The following is a 10,000-nucleotide window of genomic DNA, read 5'->3' as shown; positions in this document are numbered from 1 at the left end:
CCTAGTTTTGATTTAAAATAACCTCACTGTATGCAGAAATCTAATTAATGACTGTATTACTTTGTAATTATTCTTCCATTCAGTGATGGGCAAGCACGATCATTGTTGTGTTGGCAGCTGTGATAACAACAAAAGATATCTTCATTTGTGTGTCAAGCGCTGCCACGTGGAAGGCCATCTTATTTGGCATTGGTTTCCTAAAGACCCAAAGAAGTTTGAAATCTGGAAAAAAAATATTAAGCGAGGACTCGAATTCTTTAATCCTGGACATGAAACCTTTGTTTGTTCTAATCACTTTGTTGATGGAAAGCCACCTATGAATAATCCACACCCGACTCTGTTCCTTCAACCATCCGACAAACAGCGAAGGTCGCCTCAAAAAAAGATCTACTCGCACAAAGTTGCCTGAAACATCACACTCATGTGAACCGTCGATTCTTATCGGGTCTCATTCCACTTCCTCTTATAATTGCCCTGAAATGTTAGCGGATGATGCTGACATGAGAGACTGCAGTGAAGACAAAACTGTATTCATCCCAATGGGAATGGAACAGCTAACAAGAGAACACGACGTGCACTTTTATACTGGTTTGAACGGAACCGCAGCCTTTAACGCATTACTTGACCTCGTCGTAAAAAAAGCAGCAATACCGTATTTACCTGTGTATAATACGCACTTTTATTCCCGCTAAAACAGCTCCGAAAATTGAGATGCGTATTATACACGGAATCCATTGTTTTAGACACGCGTCCCTCATTAGCATAAAAACAAAGATGCATTGGTTTTGGATTGAAAAGTAAAAGGCTTGACCAAGATCCAGTAGTAAATTAACCTTTCCTTTTAAATGAAAAACTGAACAACATAGCCTTCACTTTTGAGCGATAAACTGAAACATCAAAATGGCCACGAAACTCCCCGGAGTTTACGATGCCGGTGTGATAAATAACGCTCGTTAATTTCGCTGAAGATCATCGGATTTCACACTGTTATATTATAAAACTTTGCAAAGAACACAACTACCCACTACATGTTACTGGAAATATGGACAAAACGCCACTGATCTTCGATATGCCGCAGAACCGAATGATCAACATTACACCGCAGAGAAGAAAATTAATGTCATGCAACTGTTTTGTTGGCGCGTGCTGGTGATGGACCAAATTAAGACCAATGGTGATTTTCAAGAGGAAAACAGTGCCTGAAGTTGAAAACAAGCACAGGGTTATCAGCGATGCCCAGGAGAAAGGCCGAATGGATGCCGAAGGAATGAAGAGTTTGGCGTGCTCCACGTGTTGGGACTGGGGAGACGAAGAAGCCTGCTTGTTTATGCTTTCGAAGCTCGTGTGACTGAAAGCATGAAAGCAGCAAAGAAAACACCAATTTAGCAGTAATTCTTGGCGGATTCACCTCAGTTCTGCCTGAAGAGATGATTGAGTCGTATTTTGTCAAATATGGAGTAGTAAAAAAACCTTGACAACACATGAGACGATCTTGTGGACGGACGACAAGATGAACTTGTCGATGACGAATCTTGTGCGAGAGAAGTGCTGTTCGATTGTGACTACAAGTTAAAGGTTTCAGTTTTTAAACACTTTACATAGGCTTATTTACTTTACTGTTGTATGTAGCGGAGCAAATTTTCTTATCCAGGAAATGGATTTTTTTCACACTAGTTTGCTTTTTGCTTGAACTATTTTTTTTTCAAAATGCAGTCCAAAATTGGGGTGCGTATTATACACGGGCACGTATTATACACGGGTAAATACAGTAATGAATTATTGGAAGGGCGAAAAAAATTCAAAGTCAAAAACAAATGAAAAATTTGAAGCTTACTCTAAGCGTCTGAATGTTATCCTTTCTCAGCCGTGCGAAGATACTGGTTCCTTAAGGCGTGGTCCACCTAGAAAACTAACTCTGGAACAAGAGCTATTGCTGACTTTGATGAGACTGCGCCTTGGACTTCTGCTTGAAGACCTAGCATGGCGTTTTAATATTTCAGCCCGCACAACCTCTTCAATTTTTATAACCTGGGTAAAATTACTATCAAAATAACTATCTTGGTTCATTATGTGGCTGTCAAGACATCAAATTTGAAGCGCTTTGCCAAATTGTTTTTGAAAATGTTATCCCAGGGTCAGGGTGATCATTGATTGCTCTGAAATATTCGTTTAGACCCCAAGTAGTCTTGGTGTTCAGGCAGCACTATGGAGTGATTACAAACATCATACCACAGTAAAGTTCTTGTATGGGATCACACCCAATGGCGCCTCTTCATACATTTCACCCTGTTATGGGGGCCGTGCAATAGATATTCACATTGTGCAAGACAGCAGTTTCCTAAAAAAAGTGGAGCCATTTGACCAGGTAATGGCAGATCGAGGTTTCAAAATACAGAATGACTTGCTTTGTCATTCTGCAACACTGTGTATTTCACCCAGGGTGAAGACGGGTAGACAGATGCTTTCAAAGGAGGTTAAAGAAACATCAAGAATAGCTAATGTTCGGATCTATGTGGAACAGGCTATAAAACGAATGAAGAAGTTTAGACCCCCAAGTTTAGACCCCAAGTAGTCTTGATTTTCAGGCAGCAGTATGGAGTGATTACAAACATCATACCACAGTAAAGTTCTTGTATGGGATCACACCCAATGGCGCCTCTTCATACATTTCACCCTGTTATGGAGGCCGTGCAATAGATATTCACATTGTGCAAGACAGCAGTTTCCTAAAAAAAGTGGAGCCATTTGACCAGGTAATGGCAGATCGAGGTTTCAAAATACAGAATGACTTGCTTTGTCATTCTGCAACACTGTGTATTTCACCCAGGGTGAAGACGGGTAGACAGATGCTCTCAAAGGAGGTTAAAGAAACATCAAGAATAGCTAATGTTCGGATCTATGTGGAACTGGCTATAAAACGGATGAAGAAGTTTAGAATCATTAAGAATGAATTGCCACTTCTACTGCTTCCTGTTATTGATGACATTGTAACTGTTTGTGCCAGTTTGGTAAATTTGTTGGATCCACTATGTGACTGAGACTGGTTTCTTTTCCATAGGCATGTCTAGGATAACATTAACTATTAGTCACATGTAGTTGAAAAAGTTGTTAATTTTTATTCCGCTAAAAGGCCCCTGGGGGTATTCCTTTTAATGACCTAAACAGGGAGTCTCCACCCAACGTGGAAGCAAAAGGTGTACCTTTTTAAGGTACCACGAATATAGAAGGGTAGCGATTTCATGAACAGGGAGTAGGAAATATGCCATTTATGAATTTAAAAGGGCCTTTAGTAAAAATATTTGTAACAGGTTTCGAAAAAGGTTGCAGTGTTCTAACATAGGTATGTTATGAAAAAGGTACCATTTTGCAATGGAAGATATATCAAAGGGGTACCTTTCCCGTCATAAGTGGTATTAAAAGGGTAAGGGGTTGGACCTCAGAGTGGGGCCTGCAAGTAAACAAGTTTGTGCAGTGCACCCCCCACCCCAACTGAACAAGCCCCAGGCGGCTTTAAGGGAAATCAGTGAATCATTACAACTGCAATTTGAACATTTTTTAACAAAACTTAGTTACCTTGAACACTGAACGAAACCCCGGGAGGCTTTAAGGGAAATCAGTTACAACTGTAATCTGAACATTTTTTTTTACAAAACTTAGTTAAAACTGTAATGTGATAATAAAGAAAAAGCAACCAAACATTTGCTACATTCCTTAGTTACAACTGTAATGTTATCGTGAAGACAAAGTAACCAAAAATTTGTTGCAGAACCATTCTGAATTTTCGTCGAGTTCTGATACACCGGCACTATGGAAGTGTATCCTTCCACTGCACATGTCACAGCAAACACTGCATTCTTTCATGTCATTACCAATTTCTTTCTCATTGAGAATCACTTTCTCACAGAATGTGCAGTACACTAGTGGTGTCAAACCCTGCAATGCTTTGACAATGTAACCTTTAAAATATATATCTAGGTTCTGTTCGACATTTGACCATGAAGTTTGGTCAAACGGCACTGCCTGAACAAAAGTGTTAACTGTCATGTAAACAATGAAGTATCCCTGTTTACAGTTTGGGTATCTCTGCTTGATCATTGCCATCTCCCCAGTTAACTGTGTGTAATATTTGTGTGATGGTCTCAAACATACCTGATCATTAATTTTAACCAAAAAATCACATTTGCTTGCACTATCAATTACTGATTCATTGCGGATTGTATATGGGGACCGGGGAAATGCCATGGCAATTGCAGGTTAAGAGAGCATCAGGGCTGGCACCAATGTATGGCTTGGTTTGATGTATATACAAGCCATATTTCTCTAAGGATTTTAGTGCATCTTCTTCATGTTCCTGTCCCCATCTGATTGCAAAAATGGTCAAGATTCTTATCTCGATCTATAAGTTGACGACTGAATTTACTTTGGTGTATACATCATGAAATTTTGAGGCGGTTATATGTCCCTTACGTAATTCAAAGCATAGAGGGTTGTCAGCTTGCCCTCTCATGTTTCGTTCTATGCCAGTTTGTGTTTCCTCTGTCAGAGTAAGAGATTCCATAAACCCACGAACTAGTTCAGCCTCACTCATGCCTTCATGCTTTGTAGCATACACATCTCCCTCACTTACCAGACTTTTGAACTCTCTAGTACTTGTTGAATCATTTCCCACCCTGGACTCCAATGATTTGAATATTACTGCAGATTTTCTTCTTGCAGCAAAGGTTTCAAGGAATTGCTCTTTTTCTTCATCGTGCACCAACCTATGTGGTTCCCTGCGAGGATCAAAATTGATCAGATCATTGCTAATAATGTTGTCTTTTTTTTGTTTCACAAGTCCTTTTATCTTTCCTAATCCTGAGATCAAGAATTCTAGCAGCAGCAACACTTTTCCTTGTTCCTTTATTCCATCCACATTGCATAGAGCTACATGTTGGGTCTGTGAAAGTTAGATACAGCATATTCTAACTTGTAGAGTGTTGCAATCACATGGTTGCAACACTCACCAGTCCCAGCAATGCATAAGCACCAAGCTGTGCAAATGTCCATAGTCACTTTGTAAATTGCCACCCAGAACTCTCTTTTATCTCTAACACTTTGAGAAGGTGTGACTTTGCAGAACAGGAAACAAAGGTTGGTGCTAATTTCTTTACTATAAAAGTACCAAATAGTGCCCACAAACCCACTTTGGTAATAGGAATATCCTTTTTGTTGGTGTAGATATGGTCTATTTGAGATTTATAGTCTGTTGTGAACTGCTTTATCAATTGAGTATAGCCTTTCTCCTCGAATAAATATCTAACTAAAGCTCTCTCTTCACAAGAAGTTTCCATCAGGTTGATATTAAAGTCTCCTAAAATTATAACTGGGGTGTGTGGGTTCCTCAATATGGTTTGATGGAGATATCGTAAAGTTTCAAGAAACTGAGAAACTTTTACTTTAGATGTTGACCTATAAATACCAATAACATGGAGGTTTGAAATTGGTGCATCTACAAAAGTAACTGTTATTTCAGTATTAAGGTAGTTATATCTGACGGGATGTTTTAAACAGGCTACATCATTTCTGACATACACAGCTGTACCATATGGTGTTCTAGTGATATCAAGTGGATTAAAGTCATTTCTGTAAAGCAAAAATTGTGCAGGCTATATGAAGTATCACTATCTGTTGCACATAGAGCAGATTCAACGAAAATATTGATATCAGCTGCTTTGACACTGTAATCACAACTTACATCTTTGATGTACAGATGTAATGATCTTACATTATGAAATACAATTTTGAATACTTCTGTATTGGTTGTTTTATAAAGAAAAGGAAGGCAAGGCTTAAATGAAGCTTCTGACCTGAGCCGAATCATTTCAGCTTGAACTTGTTTGCTTACAGCTATTTTATTCTAATTAAAATTCAAGATATGCAGACCAGCTAGATTTTTTTAGTCTGCTGAGGCCAACATAGTGCATATGCTCCCTTATTGATGCTGGTAAATCAACAACAGCTTCATCAAGTGTGTCACCTGGACAACGGTGTATAGTTTTAGCAGAAGCTGGTCGTAGAGGAAATTGTCTGCGTAGAACTTGCACCTGATTTCTTTTCAAAAGTTGAAATTTGTATCGGTGTATACCAATATTCAATAAGCGATCGGTTTCAAACAACTTTATTCCGTTTGGTAGCAGAAGTGTAACGCATAATTGAAGCAGTGGTCAGTCAATACAATATGTAGTATGTGGTATGTAGTTCGAAATCCGATGGCCTTCAGATGCTGTCTTATCACAGTTGTTTCTGTGTCAATTAGTAATTAGGCAATTATCGTTTGTCACGTTATGTGCACGTAATTATGTGAAATTATAATCAATGACGATACACTCCCCCCGCCAAAGACGAGTTAAGCCAATATTTTCGTTTACAGTAATAGAGTGTTGCTCAAGTTATTATGCAGATAGGCTGTGTTCATCATTGGGTAACAGAACGACCAATTTGTTAACTGGTCTCTCAATTGTGACGTAACCTCATCCGCTGTATTGCAATACCGGTTCTCCAGGCTTTGGGTTTTTATACTGTACTTGAACTTTGCGTACTTTGCCGTCTTGTCCTTCGAATGTCTTTGATACTTTTCCCAGTTTCCATTGGCTTCTGACTAGATTGGAATCCTGGATAAGAACAACGTCTCCTACTTTTAAGTTTCTATGTGCAGTATGCCATTTTTGTTGTATTAACAGGCTTGGAAAATAATCTCTTATCCATTTCCTCCAAAAGTTGTCTGTAACCATTTGAACGAATTCAAATCGACGGCGTGGATCAGCTGTGTATGCAAATGGTCCACTAGGTATTTTAGATGTGGATCGTCCCAGGAGAAGATCGTTAGGGCACAAGTACTTATCATCCGGGGAAGTTGGATGTCGTCCAATCGGTCTCTCATTAAGTAAGTTTGCAGTCTCATAACACACAGTCTGTAAATCAGAAAATGTCAGAATGCTTTCACCGATGGCTGCTGTTATGGCTCTCTTTGTTGATTTTATCAACGCCTCTAAGACACCGTTTTGCCAAGGTGCGTCTGCTGAAGAGAACACCCATTGAAATCCTTCCATGCATCCATACTCTTGTAAACTCTGTTGGTCTAAATTTTTTACCATCTTCTTTAATTCCTCACTTGCGGCTACTAATTGGGAACCATTGTCTGAGTAGATCTTGGACGGATAGCCTCTTATAGATACGAATCTGCGGAGTACCATTAAGAATTTGTCTGTACTATAGTCGGGTGAAATATCTATGTGGACAGCTCTTGTACCGAGGCAGTTGAAAATAACCCCATATGCTTTTCCAGTGGTTCGTTTTTTAACTTCATCTTTTATCTTAAATGGTCCAAATAGATCTAGTGCTGTGTAGGTCCATGCCGGGGCAGGTTTTAATCTTTCAACAGGGAGTTTTCCCATGATTTGTGCATTCAGTTTTTTATCCAGTTTCTTGCATATTACACAGTTTGTTCTGATGGATTTCACCAATTTCAGCAATTTGACGATCCAGAATTTTGCTCGTATTTTGCTTGCAGTTGATAGCACTCCCAGATGACCTCGATAATGTATGTGTTCGGCATATAGACGTGAGAATCTATGCTCATATGGTAGTAAGACGATTTCGCTTTTATTATAACTCATTTCCACCCATCCTCTAGCACGTCCCCCAACAACGTAAATTCCGTCGTCTCGTTTGCGAGGGCAGAGCCGCTTGTATTTACCCGATTGGATATCCTTTTGCATCAAACTTTGTGATTCCAGAATCCAGAAACGTTCGGACTTGTTGATGTCATCTGCTGTTAGCGTTCATGTTGCATTTCTCAATGTTGGCTTCATTTCTTTCTTGTACATGGCCAAAATTCGGGCTGTAATTCGTAGCAATTTTTTATAATCTGAATATTTCTCGATGTTTATCCTCGACGCGAGTGTATCTTCTGTGTTAGTTTGAACAGCTGGTGAAGATAGCTCCAGTTTAATAGTATTGATGGGAACTTTTTGTTCCGAGTATGTATTCGTAATTGGCCATTCAGATTCGTGTAGTTGAAGGAAGTTCGGGCCCATTTGCCATGCACTGTTTATGTGGATATCGTTTGGTTTACTTCCTCTTGTTAACAAATCAGCTATGTTAAATTCGCTTGCGGTCCAGTACCAGTCTTTCGCATTGGTTCCCTCTTGGATTTCTCCTATCCGCACTGCGGCAAAGGTATTGAATCCATAGGATTCTTTTTGGATCATGGAGTGAACGATTTGAGAATCAGTGATGTGGTAACATTTTTCGAAACGGTATCTGCATTGTTCTGTTATTATGGTTTTTAATCTTTTATTTAACACTGCACCACAGAGTTCTATCCGGTCGATCGATAGTTTCTTGGAAGGTGCGAGGCGGTTTTTGGACAAGATGAGGTTGGTTGCGTGGTCTCCATTACAAAGCCTCCATCTAGCATACGCACATGCGCCATATGCATCATTAGATCCATCGCTGAATATCATGAGGATTGGATTTCCCGTTGCTTCTTTAGGTTTAGTGCATCGATTCACTTTAATCTTTTCCATCTTACTCAGATCCTGTAAGAAGTTAGCCCAGTTCTGGTGATCTTCGTCGGGTATAGGATCATCCCATTCCAATTTTGGGTTGTGAAGCCACAACCGTCTCATGAGAATCTTTGCCCTGACGGTCAGAGGACTTGCTAATCCGAGTGGATCATAAACACTATTTACTTGAGATAGAATTATCCTCTTCGTTAAAATCTTGGAGGTATTAGTAGTCGTATCTTGATTTTGTTTGGGACGTCGTTTCTTGCCTTTTGGTGTAACATTTAGATTGATTTTGAAGCAGAAATTATCCGTAATTGGATTCCATACAATACCAAGCACTTTCTCGTGTGCTGTTTTCGTGTTAGTTGGTATAAGATCCTGGTCTGGAGCAGTCTTGCCATCTCTGCTGTTTTTCGTAGTGCTACAGTTGCTATAGTTCCAGAGGGTTTATCTCCAAAAGAAACCCTCTGAATAACATATTTGTCTGGTTCCCTAGTTACATCCATATCTCTCCAGAGGAAGCGGTGCGTGTGTTGTTCTAATACTCCCGTTCTGACTGTGTGGTACATTTTCTTGATGTCGCCTATGAATGCTATTTCATTCTCTCTAAATCGGATAAGTATTCCTAGGAGACTGTTTAAAAGGTCGGGTCCCTTAGCCCAATATTCGTTTAGTACATGACCCATGTAATTGGCACTGCTGTTAAAGACAATTCTTACTGGTGTAGACTTGGAGTCTGGTTTCAGCACTTCGTGATGTGAAATGTAGTGAGCAGGTCCTTTGTATTTCTGCAATTCTTCTTGTGTTAGTTTGCGAGCTACATCTCTATCTATCATGTCCTGTATTTGTTGTTGATAGGTTTCAGCGTGTTTCTTATTTTTAGAAAGTCGTTTTTCGGTTGATATTAGCATGCCGAATGCTGCTCTTCTGTTGTCTGGGAGATCAAAAGGATCTCTGATCCAAGGATATTCTGCAGTCCAGAATTTTTCTTTTGCGTCATGGCTCAAATTTTTCTCAATTAATGCTAACTCCTTTTCTTCCTTGATTGTGTAGGCATTGCTACCCAGTGAGCATCTCCCGCACTTGCATCCACCGCAGCGAGGCTTAAATTGTATTCCGAGATTCTCCATGTTGTAGAAGTCTTCGATTCTTACCATCTTGACATGATGGGCGTACGTTGTTCCAATGAGGGACTTTTCGTTGGTTCCTTTAAGAACTGGGTGTGTTCCACCGATACATCGTCCGAACTGATTTCTCAATAAAAGTAGATGTCCAGAACTTTGTTCCTTTAAGGGGTGGAAGTCTGCGTATTCATAACCTATCAAGGTATCAACCTCTCCGGTGGGCCTTATTAAATCTTCCTCGTGTACGTCTTTGAATAGTTTAGAGATCCCCTGTATGTCGATTGATGGAATGGGGGAGGTTATCTTCCGATTCTTGAAACCGATTGC

The 10,000-nt window shown here is 39.8% G+C and overlaps 2 protein-coding genes across 2 annotated transcripts; one reads left to right on the top strand and one right to left on the bottom strand.

Annotated features, from left to right (window-relative positions):
* The first annotated feature begins 1,171 nt into the window (after positions 1 to 1,171).
* Positions 1,172 to 3,038, top strand: LOC138005536 (uncharacterized). Its single transcript, XM_068851749.1, has 4 exons — positions 1,172 to 1,342; positions 1,865 to 2,032; positions 2,174 to 2,365; positions 2,586 to 3,038. Exons 1-4 carry the CDS (start codon positions 1,172 to 1,174, stop codon positions 3,036 to 3,038), a joined length of 984 nt encoding a protein of 327 aa, XP_068707850.1.
* Positions 3,039 to 8,830: 5,792 nt separating this feature from the next.
* LOC138005535 (uncharacterized) lies at positions 8,831 to 9,706 on the bottom strand. Its single transcript, XM_068851748.1, has one exon. The coding sequence runs from the start codon at positions 9,704 to 9,706 to the stop codon at positions 8,831 to 8,833; it is 876 nt and encodes a 291-aa protein (XP_068707849.1).
* Between the last annotated feature and the right edge of the window lie 294 nt (positions 9,707 to 10,000).

Source organism: Montipora foliosa, chromosome 6, assembly GCF_036669935.1.
Source record: "Montipora foliosa isolate CH-2021 chromosome 6, ASM3666993v2, whole genome shotgun sequence".
NCBI lineage: Eukaryota > Metazoa > Cnidaria > Anthozoa > Scleractinia > Acroporidae > Montipora > Montipora foliosa.
Note: the sequence above shows the minus strand (reverse complement) of the source record. Positions and strands in the feature narration are given on the sequence as shown.

What these genes read in the sequence shown, in the direction of transcription:
- LOC138005536 (XM_068851749.1), top strand. Translation starts at nt 1,172, where the DNA reads ATGGTGATTTTCAAGAGGAAAACAGTGCCTGAAGTTGAAAACAAGCAC. An exon ending in TGTTTATGCTTTCGAAGCTC is followed by an intron (nt 1,343 to 1,864) that starts GTGTGACTGAAA and finishes ATCCTTTCTCAG; the next exon opens with CCGTGCGAAGATACTGGTTC. An exon ending in AAGTGGAGCCATTTGACCAG is followed by an intron (nt 2,366 to 2,585) that starts GTAATGGCAGAT and finishes CTTGATTTTCAG; the next exon opens with GCAGCAGTATGGAGTGATTA.
- LOC138005535 (XM_068851748.1), bottom strand. Translation starts at nt 9,706, where the DNA reads ATGGTAAGAATCGAAGACTTCTACAACATGGAGAATCTCGGAATACAA.